At 40.4% G+C, this 17113-nt stretch overlaps 1 protein-coding gene across 2 annotated transcripts in view; it reads left to right on the top strand.

Moving 5' to 3' along the window:
- MOCOS (molybdenum cofactor sulfurase) overlaps positions 1-17113 on the top strand; it is a 41067-nt gene that overhangs the window by 18508 nt on the left and 5446 nt on the right. For both annotated transcript variants that reach the window (XM_025038697.1, XM_006919958.3), the window contains exons 9-12: positions 3317-3479; positions 8375-8453; positions 10694-10815; positions 14593-14698. In XM_025038697.1, coding sequence (XP_024894465.1) covers positions 3317-3479; positions 8375-8453; positions 10694-10815; positions 14593-14698 — 470 coding nt within the window. The remainder of the gene's footprint in view (positions 1-3316; positions 3480-8374; positions 8454-10693; positions 10816-14592; positions 14699-17113) is intronic.

The following is a 17113-nucleotide window of genomic DNA, read 5'->3' as shown; positions in this document are numbered from 1 at the left end:
TGTCTCAGAAGGAAAACAAACAAGACCAGACACCACCCAAGTAAATGGGATCACACTGCTGATCAAGGGCCAAGAAGGCAAAAGCTAGGGTATGCAAGAGAGAATTCTGGTGGGCGGGTATCTTAGTCCATTTGGGTTGCTGTACTAAAGCACTATCAACTGGGTGGCATATAAACAACAGAAATGATTTCTTACAGTTCTGGAGGCTGGAAGTCCAAGAGTAAGGCACTGGCAGATTCAGTGTCTGGTGAGGGCTCACTTTCTGGTTCATAGATGGCTGTCTTCTTGCTGCGTCCTCACATGGAAGTAGGGGTGAGGGAGCTCCCTGAGGTCTTTTTAATAAGAGCATTAATCTCATTCATGAAGGCTCCACCCTTATGACCTAGTAACCTCCCAAAGGCCCCACCTCCTAAGAACTTGATACTCGGGGCTAGGATTTTAACATATGAAGTTTGGGAGACACAAACATTTAGTCCATTGCAATGGATACTTAGATTATATTTGGAGATATTAGGAAAGTCTTCTTGAGGAGGGAACATTTAATCTGAGACCTGGGAGTCAGGCATCCAGAAGGAGGTGGAAGAGCATTTCAGGAAGAGGGAACAGCATGTGAGCAGACCCTGAGGTAAGAAAGCGCCTGGTCCATTGGAAGAACTGAAAGAAAGCCATGTGGCCGAATAGTGGGGAGTGGTGAGAAGGCCGGGTGTTGAGAGATGGGGTAAACAGGGACTAGATTACAGAGGGTGACAGAGTTTAGTGATTTTCTTCTAAGTGGAATAGGAAGCTATTGAAAGGATTTTAGCAAGGGAGTTACTTGATTTCATTTTTGTTTTAGGAAGATCTTACCAGCTGCTGAGTGGACACTGGCTTGTGGGAGGGTGAGAGAGGAAGCAGGGAGATCAGTTAGGAGACACCACAGTAATCCAGGCAAGAGATGATAGCAGATTATATTAAAGCCACTATTATATATCAGCAAGGACCACAGTGAATATTCTAGACTTTGCAGGCCATGCAGTCTCTATTATGACTGCTCAGCTCTGCCGTGGTAGGATGAAAGCACTTGCAGACTATATACTTTAATGAATGAGGACACTCGTGGTTTAGCAAAACTTTATAAAAACAGGCAGTGGGTGGGATGTGGTCCATGGGCCACACTTTGCTGACCCCTCAACCGAAGTGATGGCAGCCGAGGTGGAGGGAAATAAAAAACATCAAGAAACGTTTTGGTAGTAGAGTTGGTGGGTTGGATGTGGGGTGTGAAGGCGAAGAAGGAGCATAGGAAGACTGGAGCCGCTGAGTCCACAGTGACGTTGCTGATGAAATGGGAAAAGCTGGAGGAGGGGCAGGTCTGAGGGGAAATTGAGAGGTCGGTGTTGCCCAGGGGAAGTCCGATGTGTCTGTGGATGTGTGTCTGACACCCAGAGTGGAGGGCTGGGCTGGAGCTAGAAATGGGGAGTCATCAGCATTTGCAGTGACTTGTCTGGGGAACAGGTGCTATGACACAGGGAGAGAGTGTAGAGAGAAGAAGGAGCCTCAACGGAGCCCCAAGGTACCCTAACATTTGCAGATTGAGTGGAGGAGGAGTAGGCAGAGGAGACTGAGGGGAGCAACCTGTGAAGTGGAGCCCTGGGAGGGGAGAGGAATCCAGGTGCCAGGAAGTAGGTAGAAGGGTCAGTTGTCTAAATACTGCTAAGTAAGACGAGGAATGAATAAAGGCCATTGTCTCTGGCATCATCTGACATCTAGACCACAGTGCAACCCATGAACAGGAGTTGAGACAGGGATGCCAGCCTGAATTGGCCAGGACTAGGGCCTGACTCATGGTTCTGAGGCTGATGATCTTTGGCTAACTTACAGACATCAGAGGGATCTGTTAGTGCTTTTCTTAGCTGTCTCTCTCAGACCAGGAGAGGAAAATTGTGGGTACCATGGTCCTCATCCCACTCAAGGCAGGGGCATCCCATGTGTGGGTCTAGGAGGAGATGCCTAAAGATCCACCACAAAGTGTTGGCCATCTAAAGATCCTGACAGTTTTGAGGAGTACTAGTTCAGGTATTTTTGGAATGTTCCTCAATTTGAGTTTGTCTGAGGTCTTTCTCATGATTAGACTGGGATATGGGTTTTGGGGGAGAAGGACCGCAGAGATAAAGTGCTATTCTCATCGTATTGTATCAGGGTATGTACTATTAACATGACTTATCACTATTGATGTTAACCTGGATCACCCGATAGAGATAGTGTTTGCCAGCTTTCTTCACTGTAAAGTTTCCCTTCCACCCCATTTCCATACTGTACTCTTTGGAAGTAAGTCACTAAGTGTAGCCCACACTTAAGTGGTAGGGAGTTATGCTCCACCTTCTTGAGGGGGAAGCATTTACTCGATTATTTTGGGATTCTTCTAGATGAAGGAGTCTCTATGAGACTTTCTGCCCCTATTCATTCATTCATTCATTCATTCATTCGTTCATTCATTCATTCTTTCATTCATTCATATTATTATAGACTCATGGATATTTGTTTTTTACTTTGGGTAATAATCAGATACTACATTATTATTATTATTATTATTATTATAATTGTTCCAATTTTGGCAATTGGACACACTTTCAGATGACTCCTGCATCCCTTTGACGTTGTGATTTTTGAGCACTTCCTTAATTTTCTAGCACTGCAAGGTGCTCCTGGCTCATCTTGTGTATTCCTGGCCCATCCCTGGAATCAACTATTTCTCCAAGGAATCCTGATTCTTTTTATTGGAGAATGGTATTAGAATGCAAGATCTGGGCACTGGGTGTAATTTATATTTTAATTTTGTAGAAATATGAAGAATTCAGGAAAACCTGAACACTTAAAGTGGATCAACTCAGTGACCATTCCAGGGTAGCCAAAAATTGTGCAAGGAATATGTCTACAGTATCAGGATCTGCCTTTTCAGGCATTCATCACTGTGGCAGAAATACAGAAAGCAGGAGTGATGGAGACTGGGGAGGGGAGCTGAGACAGGAGTGGAGTGGAGACTTACTTTTCATGTACACCTTGTTCTCTCTGAATGTTGTACCATGTACAGGCACCTACCTACTTAAAAAACAGGTTGCAGTGGAGAAGGGCTGAAAGTGAATCTGTGGGGTGAGTGGAAGGTATCTAGATCCCGCACTGTCTCTTTTGCATTGTGCTCTTTGTTTTACTTTCTTTTCTTCCTCCCTTTCTTCCTTCAAGAGTATGTGCTGGATTCCTCAAGTTCATCTGTGTTTGTGCAATAACATGAAGATCATTTCTGAGGAGCCCTGGCCTAAAATGTGCTTACATTTTTGTTTAGGTGACCAGATGGCCTCTAGAAAAGCAAGGGCTGCTATATGATCGTAGCTGGATGGTTGTGAATCACAACGGCATTTGCCTGAGTCAGAAGCAGGAGCCCCGGCTCTGCCTGATCCAGCCCTTCATTGACCTGCAGCAAAGGATCATGGTCATCAAAGCCAAAGGTGTGAAAACTGGCTTCATTTTCAAAATGCAGGTGTCAAGAGTGGCTCTTATACTCATATGAAAGCAAAATAATGGCTTTTCCAAATATTAAAATAATCCCGAAGTATGTGAAATGGTGTCTAGAAAAGACAACAAAAAGTTTGCTCCTCTTGTGCTGTGGGACTTTTCTGGGGAGAGGTAAAGGTCTGATGGTGCAATCTGAAAGTGAACAGGTGTAACTTTTGAATCATATAATGTCCTTTTCACTTATATTTCTTTTATTTCCTTCACTCATTGTAATATGTACAGGAAGCTTTAAGTCTTCCATGCTGAGTTTTAGTATAAACTATCCAACGTGTATAAAAGTATAGACCAGCTCTGTCCAATGCAACTTTCTGTAATGGTGGAAATGTTCAGTGTGTATAGTGTGTCTATAGTGTCCAGTCATTAGTCACTTGTGGCTGCTGAACACTTGAAATGTGTTTATCCATTTATCTGTTGATGAATATTTGGGTTGTTTCTATTTTTGAGCAATTATGAATAGAGCTGCTATAAGCATTCATGTGCAGGTTTTTAGGTGAACAGAAGTTTTCATTTTTCTAGAATAAATATGTAGAAGTGGATTGCTGGCTTGTATGATAAGTGTATATTTATCTTTAAAAGAAACTACCAAACCATTTTCTAGAATGACTGTACCATTTTGCTGTTTTTCTATATACTTGCTGATTTTTCTGACTACTAGTTCTGTTGATTACTGAGAAAGGAGTGTTGAAGTCCCCAACTATAATTGCGAGTTGGTCTATTTTCCCTTTTAGTGCTGTTAGTTTTTGCTTTGTTTAGTATTATTGTGTCTTGTTGGTGAATTGTTGTCTTTAAGTAATGTTCTTCTTTATACCTGGTAATTTTCTTTGTTTCTTTTCTGCGAAGTATGAAATTCTTTGTCTACTATTAATATAGCCATTCAACTCTCTTTTGATTAATATTTGCAGGCTATATCATTTTCTACCTTTTTATTTATTTCTTCTAGCTTTATTGATATTTATTGAACATACCATAAAACGTATCTTTTTAAAGTATACAGTTCAGTGTTTTTTTTGTATATTCACAGGGTTGTACAACCATCACCACAATCAATCTTAGAACATTTTCCTCACCCTAAAGGAGAAATACCGTGCCCATTGAAAGTCACTTCCCATTTCCAACCTCATTCCCATGCCCTGGCAACCACTAATCTACTTTCTTTTTTTATGAATTTACCTGTTCTGGATGTTTCATATACATAGAATCACATAATATGTAACTGGCTTCTTTCTCTTAGCATAATATTTTCAAAGTTCATTCATATTATTGAATAATATTCCATTGAATGGATATACCATATTTTTTATCCATTTATCAGTTGGTGGATATTTAGATTGTTTCCACTTTTTTGCTATTATGAATAATGCTGCTGTGCATATTTATGTACAAATATCTTGGGTATATATCTAGGAGTAGAAATGCCAGGTCCTATGGTAACTCTATTGTTAACATTTTCACAGTGGCTGCATCACCATTTTACACTCCCACCAGCAATGTATGAAGGTGCAAGTTTCTCCACACCCTGCTCAACATTTTTTATTTTCTGTTATTGTTTTTAATAGCCATCCTAGTGGGCGTGTGGTGGTACCACATGTGGCTTTGATTTGCATTTCCCTAGATAATAATGTTGGCCACTTTTCAAGTGTTTATTAGTCATTGTATATCTTCTTTAGAAAAATATCCATTCAAATTCTTTGTTTATTTATTTTTGAATTATTGAGTTAAGAGTTCTTTATATATGTTCTGGATATAAGTCCTTTTTCAGATCTATAATTTAAAATTTTTTTCTTCCATTCTGTAGGTTGTCATTTTGTTTTCTTGATGGCTCCATTTTACTTTTAATCTGCCTATATCATTATATTAGAAGTGAGTGGCTTGTATCCAGCTGCAGTTGGCTCATGCTTTTTAAAATCCATTTTGACAATCTCTGTATTTTCATTGGTGTGTCCTTTTGGGATTTTGATTGCAAAATCACATATTTTGCAATTACATATTTATAATCATAATTTGATTGTAATGTCATATATTCATTTCAGGAGAATTTATGTCATATAATTTTGAGTCTTTTATATGTAAATAGTATCTCTATTTAAAACTTCTTTCATTACTTCAAAAATTTAATAGTATTTTCCAGAAAAATTTTGCACATTTTTTGCTTATGTAATTGGAGTATTTTGAATACTATTTTTTCTATTAAATGTCTTAATTGGTTATTAATACCATATAGAGACATTATTGACTTTTATATATCAATGTTTTATCCAGTACTTTTTCTAAATTCCTGTTAGTTTTATTAGTTGGTCTGAAGACTTTCTTGTTTGTTCTATGTAAATAGGCATATCATCTTCTAATAATGACAATTTCATATCTTCCTTTCTAATTTTTATTTCTCTTTTTTCTTTTCTTATCTTACTTCATTGACTATGCCGTCTCATATAATGTTGGAGCAGGATGGAAGATATCCTTTTTTGTTACTGATTTCAATAGAATGCTTCTAAAGTCTCAAAAATAAGAATGGTGTTTACCGTAGGTATTTGATTTGATTTACCAGGCTAAATCAGTTTTTTCCTTATTTAGCTAAAAGTTTTATCATGATTAATAGTCAATTCTTACTGAATGCTTTTCCTACATCTATTGTCATATTTTTCTCCTGTATTCTATTAGTGCGACATCTTACATTAGCAGATTGTCTAGTGCTGAACTATCCTTGCCCTCTTGGGGGAGAGAAAACACTAGTTGGCAATAAGTTTTTTGATACATTTAGTTTGTTGATATTTTGCTTAGTATTTTTATGCCTAATTTTATTAGTGAGATTGATATATTACCTTCTTTTATTGTACTTTTCTTGTTCAAGTTCAAGTACCCAGGATATTAACATTCAAAAAGAGTTGAGTGGATTACTCCACTTTCTATTCTCTGAAGCATAAAAATATATATCCTGACTTTCAGAATGTAAGGAAAGGGTGAGAGAAAAAACTACAAATATTCAATTATCTTCTACTCCAAATTAGCAGCACTTTTTGAGGTGGTGTGATGTCCCCTACATGCATCAGATATTTTGCTCACTCATAGGGGCTTTCACCACTGCAGGTGGAGTAAGCATTTTTTGGCAATGTATGAAAGAACAAACTAATTAATAAACAATGAAGCACACATTATAATGGCTTTATGTGTGGGACTCAAAGATTTCAGGCATCTTGAGTCCAGACATCGGGCTATTTTATTCCTCGGTATCTCTGAGCTGAGCACAGGGACAGTACATATGGCATGAACTCAGCCCCCATGTACTTTGTTGGAGGCGGGCCCCTTGAGTTCAATGCATGTAGGGTCCCCTGATGTCATTGCCTTAACAAGAGGCTTGTAATGACCTTTATAAAGCATCTGAGGACAATAGAAATGATTTTATATGATTTAAGCAGAGTGATTTATGCAGAGTCTCGGATAAAGGTAGAAAGAAGCTGAGGATAAGCCTCCTGCTGGCTGCCCAAGGGTACATTTGTGCCTTGGCACTTTTCCACATGCTGTGGTTACTTCCTCATAACCAGTGTTCTGATCTCACTTTACTTCTCTTCCCTGTGGGTGCATACACATCTTTTTGACATGTCAGCATCTATATTCATTCAGCGCAGTGCATTCCTTCTCTTGGATTAGTTCCTCTTCTGGCTTTCCCCATACAGGGACAGGAGTGTGGACCTGGCTGTGCACATATAAGGTGGAACATCTGTGACACAAATTGTTGCTTCTCTTCATGGTGGTGTAAAGCCTATTGTGATGGGCACATGCCTGGGCAGCAGGTGTGATCTAAAGCTTGTGAGTACGAGGGCGTGTACCAGTTTTCTGTGCTGTGCTGTGCGTGGTGAAGCAGGACCAGAATGAGCAGGGATGCAGATGTGCATAACGTTCTTACCTAAGGGACAGGTTGGGTCATGCTGCTGGGCAGTGTGACTGGCAGCAACTTGGAGACGGCTGGAGACATAGGTGGGTCACACGGGAGGAGGTCCTACTTCTTTTCTCCACAAGTAGGGGCCTTCACAAGTTCTATTTAGGAGTCTTGGCTTCATGCCTTTTCCTTGTACTTTTAATGACTCATGGAGGATGAGGAGTAGTGCTCAGTGGCAGAGGGCCTCAGCACTTCCAGCTGTTATTAAAGGTCTTTCACTCCTTAATGGTATCGGCTCAGTTTCTTTTAGTTTCATCCACATATTTCACTCTAATTTTATTTAAAGAATGAATACCACTTTAGTTGAGTAGTGAGTACATGAGCGTTAATTATTACTATTTTTAAACTTACATACGTATGTTATATACTCCTTTAATGTATGATGATTATATCACAATTTTAAAAAAGAATAGCTTCCCAACCCCACTGACATAGTAGCAGGTTTTGGGGGCTAATGATGATTGCTGCAGTACTCCAATTCGATGCTGACTCCTAGGGGCCACTGAGAATTGACACTCTGTGCTGATTGAGCCTTCACCCTGCCTATTTCTAAAGGATTTGGGGTAGCTTAGAGAATAATGACCTCGGGATGTGGAGTCATCCAGAGGTAGAGAAAACTTTCAAAGAGATTTATAGTGTTCCAGGGACTATGGATGTGACTGCCCCAGGGCAGGGTCTCCCATGAGAATGATGCTCAATGGACATGCTATTGGTGGTACTGATCATGCTGAAGAGAATCTCTGTGTTATAAAGAGATTTCCAAGACCCACTTATTTGATTCGGCCAATTTCTGGGGTCATAATAAGTCTTGTATATTTCATGATAATGGACTTTTATTTACATAGTTGTCATTTTTGCGTGATAATAAGTTTGTCTCTAACCTTTGTTCATCAGGGATGGAGCCTATAGAGGTGCCTCTTGAGGAAAATGGTGAACAGGCTCAGATTTGCCAAAGCAAAGTCTGTACGGACAGGTGAGACTCTGCAGCAGGTGAAAATCTCAGGTCCATCTGCAGGGTGACACTGAGGGGGAAGAGTCGTCTGTTGTGTCCTCCATCCAGTCTGCCGCTGTTCCTACCTCATGTGCTTCCCTCTCATCACACTGGCTCCTTGCTGTTCTTCAAACCTATTTAGCATGCTCCCTCCTCAGGACTTTGCACTCGCTGCTCCCTCTTCTTGACATGCTCTTCCTCTACTTATACCTCCACAGCGCTCGCTCCCTCACCTCTGTCAGTCTCTGCTGAAAAGACCTCTTCTTAGAGGGGTCACCTGACCTTCCACAGAAATCAGCCCCTCCCTCTCTGCTTGCCTTGTCATAGCCTTCTCCTTGGCATTTATTATTCCCCCAACCTATATCTTCAGTCCCTCTCACTAGAATGCTGACTTGGGAGAATGGGACTCAGTCTCTGTTGCTCCCTCAGAGCCTGGAACACTGTGGTGTGGGGGAGGTGGGGTGATGTGGGGAACAGTTTGGAGGAGGCATGGTGGAGCTCAGGTGGGGTGGCCACAGTGGAGTGGTGAGGGAATGGACCTGATTCACATTATGAAGCCTGGTTGGTGGTTGTAGAGTTGTTGGAAGGGGGTTAGGGTGCAAATGGGATGACCAGCTGAGCACCTGTGTTAGGAGCACAGGTGAGACAAGATGGAAGCTTCACCAGGGTCAGGGAGAAAATCAGGTGGGTGTCAGCTATATAATCTGGAGGTAAACTTACATGAACTAACTGATGGATTGGATGGGGAAGCTGAGGGTGAAGGGGGCGTCATGATGTCCCTCAGGTTGTACAATTATCAGGTGATAATTCATAAATTACATTTCCTTCTGCACTGCCTCATATACTATCATGTAAATCATGAAATGATATGTTAAATACTAAAGCTACATCTGAATTGGACTCAAGTTATTAGGGTGCCTGGATCTCACTGGGGCGATGAAGGGCTACACATTCAAGAAAGGTGCGAAGGCAATAGTGTGATGATCCTGCTCAGCATAACTGGGCCCTGACCATCCTGGAGGTCAAGAGTTGAGCACACCATGTGTCCTTTCACCAGGACTTGTGCTGATAAACATTCATTGTAGCACATCGAATTAGGGCAATGAATTTTGGGCAAACATTTTTGCATGTCACTATTGCACATCTTCACATAGAAAGAAATATAGCCATTTAGGAATGCCTGTAGTTGCTTCTCAGGCCCATCCCTGGTTGTACATTTCGTTTAGCTGCATCTGAGAGAGATGCCATTTTCCGGTTCATAAAGCTTTTTAGATAACTAGAGGTTTCTTATGCTTGGAACTATGAGTACATAAGATAATAAAAATAGGATTCGGTGTACTTTCTCAAAGCACCAGAGAGGATGTGCTGCAAAGTGAGATTTCATTCTTCTCTTCCCTTTCAGCAAAGAAAGGCAACTATTTTTTTCTGGTAAAAATTAAAGATAAGGTAGGTTTCAAATAATATGTATCTTAAGATATAAGATATTAACAATTCTGCATTATAAATTCTGGCGATGTGCACATTAAATTTTTTAAAATTTAAAATTATTTTTAAAAATTCTAGGAGATTCAGTTTTTTAAAAACCAAATCAATAAATGTACACATATTGAGAATTTGTAGGCATAATGTTCTTTTCACAAACCAAATACATCAGTCTGTGTAGTCTGGCTGTGAGGAAAAATATCGTAGTCAGGCCCATAGTAAAAAACTAAGATGTGCCTGGGTTCGAGACGTTCTTAAAGCAAAATAATGCTCTGGAAAGTCTCAAATTCCAAGGTTTGTGGTTTTCAGTGGCTGTAATTCATATAAATAAGATCTTTCAAGAGGAGCTTCTGAAGCTTTTTATCTGATCTGAAAGTGTTGCACAGGCCCAGTTCTTAGGTCTTCCTGTGCCTTGGATATCTTCCTGCAGCTTCCTAAGCATGCCTGTCACGTTAGGCTTCCTTCTGGCTGGGGGCTCAATGATGTGATGTGGTGTGATGTGGTGTGATGTGGTGTGATGTGATGTGGTGTGATGTGGTGTGATGTGGTGTGACATGATGTGATGTGATGTGGTGTGGTGTGGTGTGGTGTGGTGTGGTGTGGTGTGGTGTGGTGTGGTGTGGTGTGGTGTGATGTGATGTGATGTGATGTTATGCCATTAGGTTATTACTTAAAGAAATACTATGTAACATGGACTATTCTCTCTCTCTCTCTCTCTCTCTCTTTTTTTTTTGGGTCAGGGTAAATACTTCTGATTGTGGAGAAAAAATTTCAAGCTGGTTGTCAGAGTTCCTGGGCCGTCCATGTCATTTGATCAAACAAAGTTCAAACTTTCAAAGAAATGCGAAGAAACACGGCAAAGGTATCACATTTCGGATTGGGTCTTAGGGGACAGGAACTCGGGCTCATCCTTGCATACATCAAAATCAGCCTGTGAAACAGTTACAGGACAATCTGTTTGCTCATGTGGAGTGATCAGCCTTCGGCAGAAAGGTGCTGCGGTGGCCCCAGGTCAGCAGGACCTGCGTGCGTGTGGTCTCTAGGAGAACCCTGAGAGGCCGAGGTGGGATTCTAGGCAGCCACTTGGCCTCTGCTCAAGTGCTCTGCCTCAGCCATGCATGTTTAGAAGCACAATTTCGTATCGATAAATAAAATCATTGGTAGCTTGCTATGTCTTGAGAAAAGTCTTGGTTCTGTCTCCAAATGGTTGCGAGACCTTGGCAGATTCTTGGGCCTCATGGTTCCTCAACTCATGTAGAACTCGACTTCTTGGACTTTAAAACGTTTCGTGACAATCTTCCTGCCATAAGCTATTTTTAGGATGAAGTGAGACAGCAGAGAAGAATGTGCTTTGTAAGTTAACAGTGCCTTAGGGGAAGGAGAGATTGTTTTCAGGTTTCTGCTCAAATGTTGTCTTCTCGGGGAAGCCTCGTCTGACAGCTGTCCTTCAAACCAGAGCTCTTGCTGGAACTCCCTCAGCTCCCTTCCCTGTTTTATTTTTCTCTGTGGCACTTTTCACATCCTATAGATCAGGCGTTTTCTCAGTTATTGTGTGTATGTCCTGCATTTCCTCTACTGGATCATAAGCTTTATGAGGGATTTTTGTCTATTTTGTTCAGTGTTGCATCCCCAGTGCCTAGAACAACACCTGGTACATAGTAGCTGCTCAGTAAATTCTAGATAAATGATGGCGTAGATCATTGCTACATTACTGGTTTGTGTAGAGATAACCTTGCCTACTGATGGTCTCTCAAGAGAGACTGGCTTGTAAATCCAAACAGCATTCTGACTATATGGGGACCAGTAACAGGGTCTTGGGACCTGCACGGGTGAACCTATGACTCTGCAAATGTATGACAGAGGAATCAAAGGATGTAATCTACTTAGGCTTTTCCAAGTTTTGTTAATTTTTCATGTCATGAGCTGTTAAAGAATTTGAGTTGCTGTGTGATGGAAAAAGGGAATAAACTTATGCTCATTTTATCGAAGAGGTGAGCTGGTGGTGCTTGGGCCTGGATAAGCTTAGAGACACGATTAGAGACATGATCACTTCAAGTCATTTATGAAAGAGAAGTTTCTGATGGTCTAGGTCACAGATCTCCAAGCATTTTTGTGTTGCTATACCTTAGAAGAATTTTTTTTAAAGCTATATTACCTCCTCATACATTTTTATATTGTCATCTAAATTTACAAAACTAGTTTAAATAGTTGCATGGGATGAGATTTCCAGCATATTGTAAATATATTCATTTTAAATTAAAGCTTGTACATCACCCTTTTAAATATTAGCCAGTGGAATCTCAATACCATAGTGATTTGATTCCCTTGAATGTTCATTAAAAATATATGAACGAACAGTCTTTTCATGGTCAGAAATTTTATTTCTTTCCTTTTTCTTCTTCAACTTATATTTCCATTCCATTTTCATGACAAAATTTTATTTTAGTTATATAGTTTATGCTTGAAAATCTTTCTTTGATCACCTTATCATATTTAATTTGAAACTAAAATCATATATAAATTAAAATGTATAACTATTTTTAAAGTTTACTGTGATCATAAGAGTCTAAGCATTAGGAAATTTCTTCTAGGTTGAGTTCTTATCATAATTTTTAATAGTACATAGTTGATCAAAACAACAAAAATATGTTATAAATTTCAAAAGATTATTATTAAACATAAAGAGAAAACATTCTTGAAAATAAATCTTTTAATGAGACAGCTAAGCTGCCCACCATTAATTCCCTTATTCATGAGTAATTGTCACCTATGACCAGAAGAGCTGGTGCTAAGCATTGGTTCTCTTCTGAAAAACCTTGTTGCAGTCAATAAAGAGCTGGAGATGAAAGGAGTTCAGCTAACGCACTGTCACTCAAACCTTTCTTCTGAGACACAGGGATCTAACATTCAGATGACTTGAATCATCTGTCGCTTGACAACTTAATTAGGTGTGGCAGTTTTGTGGAGAGCAAAGAATTGGAACTCATCTGACCTGCGGAGGATCATTCACCCAAGCTTTAGAGACTTATTTTCTCAGCACAGACCCTAGGGTTTTGAATGGGGCTTTTGTTTTCCACCCTGGAGATTTTTATCCCCCAGGGGCGATGTGTCAAAGGAGAGAGAGGTGCAGCCTTTCCTCTATGAGCTGGGAGAAGGACCTTCTGTGGGGAGGGATTGTAACCTCCTCCTCTGACAGAGCCATTTTAGCAAAGAAGACATTTGGAAGTAGAGGGTCTGAAAAGCGATTCTCTTAGAAGTATCTATTTTCGTGTACTTCGGGGTCCTCATACCTAGTTTGGAGACAGCTTGCTAGGCTTTGGTCCAGCCAGCCCCTGTTATCAACATCTTGGCTAAAGACAGAGATGGCGTGCCCAACACCGGGGAGATGGAAGCTGGGTGACAGGCTGCCAGCAGTTCTGACCACATTTGATATTTTATTTCACTCGTTTTTCCCACCTTAGTAGTTTTAACACTTGTATTATTTATTTCTAAAGTCAATATCTCACACTTACCCAAGGGCAAAAACCAGCTCTTCCCTGTGTAGATTCAGAAGACAATCCCGGGCCTGTGGCCCTCATCAAGGCCCTTCTCCCCGGCCGCCTTGGGAAGGGCCCCTGGCTCCACCCCACCCATTTCTCCTCTTCTGTATGTTGCTGACAAGTCTTTGCTGGCACAGTTTCACTTCAGCGTTTTATTTATTTTTCTTCAGATTATTAGCAGAACATACCAGGAACTCATTTTTGAGCTTTCTGTTTTTGAGAGATTTGAACTATGCTTGGAACATTTTTATTTCCAGGGCACCATTTCTTCCTCTTGTGGAAATAGTCTCTACTATTTAAAAATGCAAGTCAGTGGAGCATGATTCATTTGCATTGCAAGAAAGCAACTCTTCTTTTCTTTTATTTTTTTAATTAAAAAAATTTAACTTTTATTAAAATTTTTTATTGAGATATTATTGACATATAACATTATGTTAGTTTCAGGTGTATAACATAATGATTTGATATTTGTATACATTGTGAAATAATTACCACAATAGTCTAGTTAACATCTATCACTACACATAGTTAAAAAATTCTTTTTCTTGTAATGAGAACTTTTAAGATTTACTGTTTTAGCAACTTTCAAATATACAATACATTATTAACTGTAGTCACCATGTTGTACATTACATCCCCATCACTTATTTATTTTATAACTGGAAGTTTGTACCTTTTGACCTCTTCACCCATTTTGCCCACCCCGACCTCTTGCATCTGGCAACCACCAATCTGTCCTCTGTATCTGTGAGATCGTTTTTGTTTTTGCTTTTTAAGTTTCATATATAAGTGAGATCATATGGTATTTGCCTTTCTCTGTCTGACTTATTTCACTTAACATAATGCCCTCAAGGACCTATCCATGTTGTCACAAATGTCAAGATTTCCTTCTTTTTTATTTAATGGTGAATAATATTCCATTGTGTGTATGTATGTGTGTGTATAACATTTGCTATAATGGAATTGCTACATATACACACACACAATGGAATATTATTATATATATACACAACATCTTCTTTACCCATTCATCCATCAATGAACACTTAGGTTGTTTCCATATCTAGAAACTCTTATTTTAAATATTCCATCACCTTTAGGTCAATCTGCTGGTACAACAGCCACTCTTTCTCTGGTGAATGAGGCCCAGTATCTGCTGCTAAACAGATCCAGTGTTTTGGAGCTTCAGCAGCAATTAAATGCCAGGTAAGATCCCTTTACTATTTAATGTTTCCTCACAGAATAGCACACAGCTGTAAACATTTTCTCCTGCAAATGAGCCTGGCACCTACCTGGGGAGAAAAGATCCAGGTGTCATGGAGTCCACACTCTTCATTAAGAGACTGAGGCCTAGAGAAATCACAAAGCCTTTTAGGCAAGTTCTCATTAATCTTTGAGGGTTCTCTTTTATCTTCCAATGTCCTTCTTGATGCCCTCAAGATGCTTTGTGAATAACTCTAACTCTCATTATTTAATGATTACATTTATTAACATTTGCTTTAATGGAATTGCTATCAACTTGACCTAATTTCATTGCCTGCCTTCTCACTGGCCCCTGTCCCCTAGGAGCCTTGCCCTACTTCCACAGTCATTTTGAGTGAAAAGAAGAGTGGTTATGAAAGCTTTTAAAATTATAATTGTAGGTATTGTTTGTTTGTACCATCAGACAGAATCCCTGCCTGCTCACTCCTACCCAGTGCTCTCTCAAGGGACCTTACAGTATTAGGAGATCTAGAGGGGGTTTTGGTTGGTCCAATCCCCCTCATTGTTCTTTAGAGGAAATTGGAGTCCCAAGGTAATCAGACAATTAAGGCAAAAAGAAACAAAACAAAACAAAAACTGTTATATGAGAGCTGGACTGCTCATTTGTAGTCCACAGGCCAGGGAAGGGTGTGCACACCCCTGTCAGCACTGCGAGCTAGGGATTCTGTGACTGTCATGTGCTACATGGTCCTGTGCACGTGTGTGCAGACTCGCAAACATGTACAAATAAAAATGACAAAGGCGAGCTGTTTGTAGTAATTCCTATTTATAGTCATCGGTGAAAACATGCAACAGCATTCCCTTGCCATGTCCTAGCCTGCCCTCTTTGGGAGTAGAAGTGTGACACAGGGCTCGGTCCCTGAGTGGTCACTGAGCTTTCCTGGCACCACATGACCCTCCTCTTTAGGTACCCAGAGCCCTGGAGAGAGCAGGTCTGCAGTTTTCTGGGATTCTTAGTGTGGAAAGATAGAAATTTGCGATAGGCTTGCTGCTACCCTGGTTCTACCAAAAGGAGCACGTTTTCTACCAGTTGGTTTAGTGCAGTGCTGATAGGCAGGAGGTAGGCGGGACAGGTGGTCAAAGGTAAGAGGAAGTGGCCCCATGACTAGTACATGGCAACGGTCCGTGGGGGTCCTGGTTGGTGTAGCTCTGTGTTCTATGTTCGAATTTTATGATGCTATCATGTATATGTTGACCACAATAAGTTTGGGACATAAAACTTTCCCTTTTACAAAGCACAGAGGGAGGATTTATAATCTGGAGAGTAAATCCACAATCAGAATATGTTAGGACTGGAAAGTGCTAACCCTCTCATTTCACATGAAGAAAGTGTAGTCCTTGGAGATCATGGGAGCTGCACACAGTGGCAAAGCTACTCGGTCATCCTGCTCCTGGATTTTCGTACTCCATTCACTGTCAGGAAGGGGCCTGGGACACAGCCATGGACCCCTTATCCTCCCTCAGAGCCTTTCAGTTTTTTCTCCAGGGTAAATTCCAGTCATGCTCAAGGATTTCTCCTGCAACTTAAAGTAATTAAAAAAAATATTTTTGAAGTATGAGATGCAAAAATCACAAGCCCATATAGCTCAATGAATTTTGACAGATGTATATACCCATGTAACCACCACCCAGATCAAGGAGAGAATATTTCCAGTACTCCAGAAATCTGCCTCTACCCTCGCCCCTTGGTCAACCCCACTGAAGGTCACCACTATTCTGACTTCTCTCACCATGGTTTCACTTGTTCTTGAACTCAATGTCATGGGATCATACAGTAAACTCTTTTGTTGATGTTTTCAGATGCTTTTTCAGTGCTTTTTTCCTTGGGGGGAGAGGGTGCGTTGAGGTGCAGAGCCATTTTATGAGACCTCATAGCAGTAAATAAAAGCTTTAAACAAGAACTACAAAAATAGCATATGCTAGTTAAAATTCCAAACAGGATGGAAGTTAGGAAATAAATATCAACCCCCACACATATACTTGATATTGTTTTATGATGCTTTAATGTCCAAAAAGAGTCAACTCTTGGTACTTTTTAGGTCTTTGGTAATTAAGCTTGTTGACACTCTTTACATGCCTTGTCCTGACTCACCTTGTAGCATTGATATTTTTGCAGAAGTTTATTCACTCGACCTCTGTTCACCTGGTTTCTAAAATCCTTCATCTCTTAAATTAAGATCTACTCACCTTTGCACTGCCTCTCATGGGCCTCTCCACAATGTGGGACCATATCCCAGGGGAGACCACTGCGGTCTGTCCAACAGATGGGTGCTTCTTGTCCTTCCACTCACAGTAAAAGCTCGCTCTGATCATCCGGACTTCAGGCCACAGTACAGTTGATGAAGTCAGGCACTGAGT

Source organism: Pteropus alecto, unplaced genomic scaffold, assembly GCF_000325575.1.
Source record: "Pteropus alecto unplaced genomic scaffold, ASM32557v1 scaffold146, whole genome shotgun sequence".
NCBI classification, from domain to species: domain Eukaryota; kingdom Metazoa; phylum Chordata; class Mammalia; order Chiroptera; family Pteropodidae; genus Pteropus; species Pteropus alecto.
The sequence above is the reverse complement of the archived record's forward strand: the minus strand, read 5'-3'. Positions and strand labels throughout refer to the sequence as shown.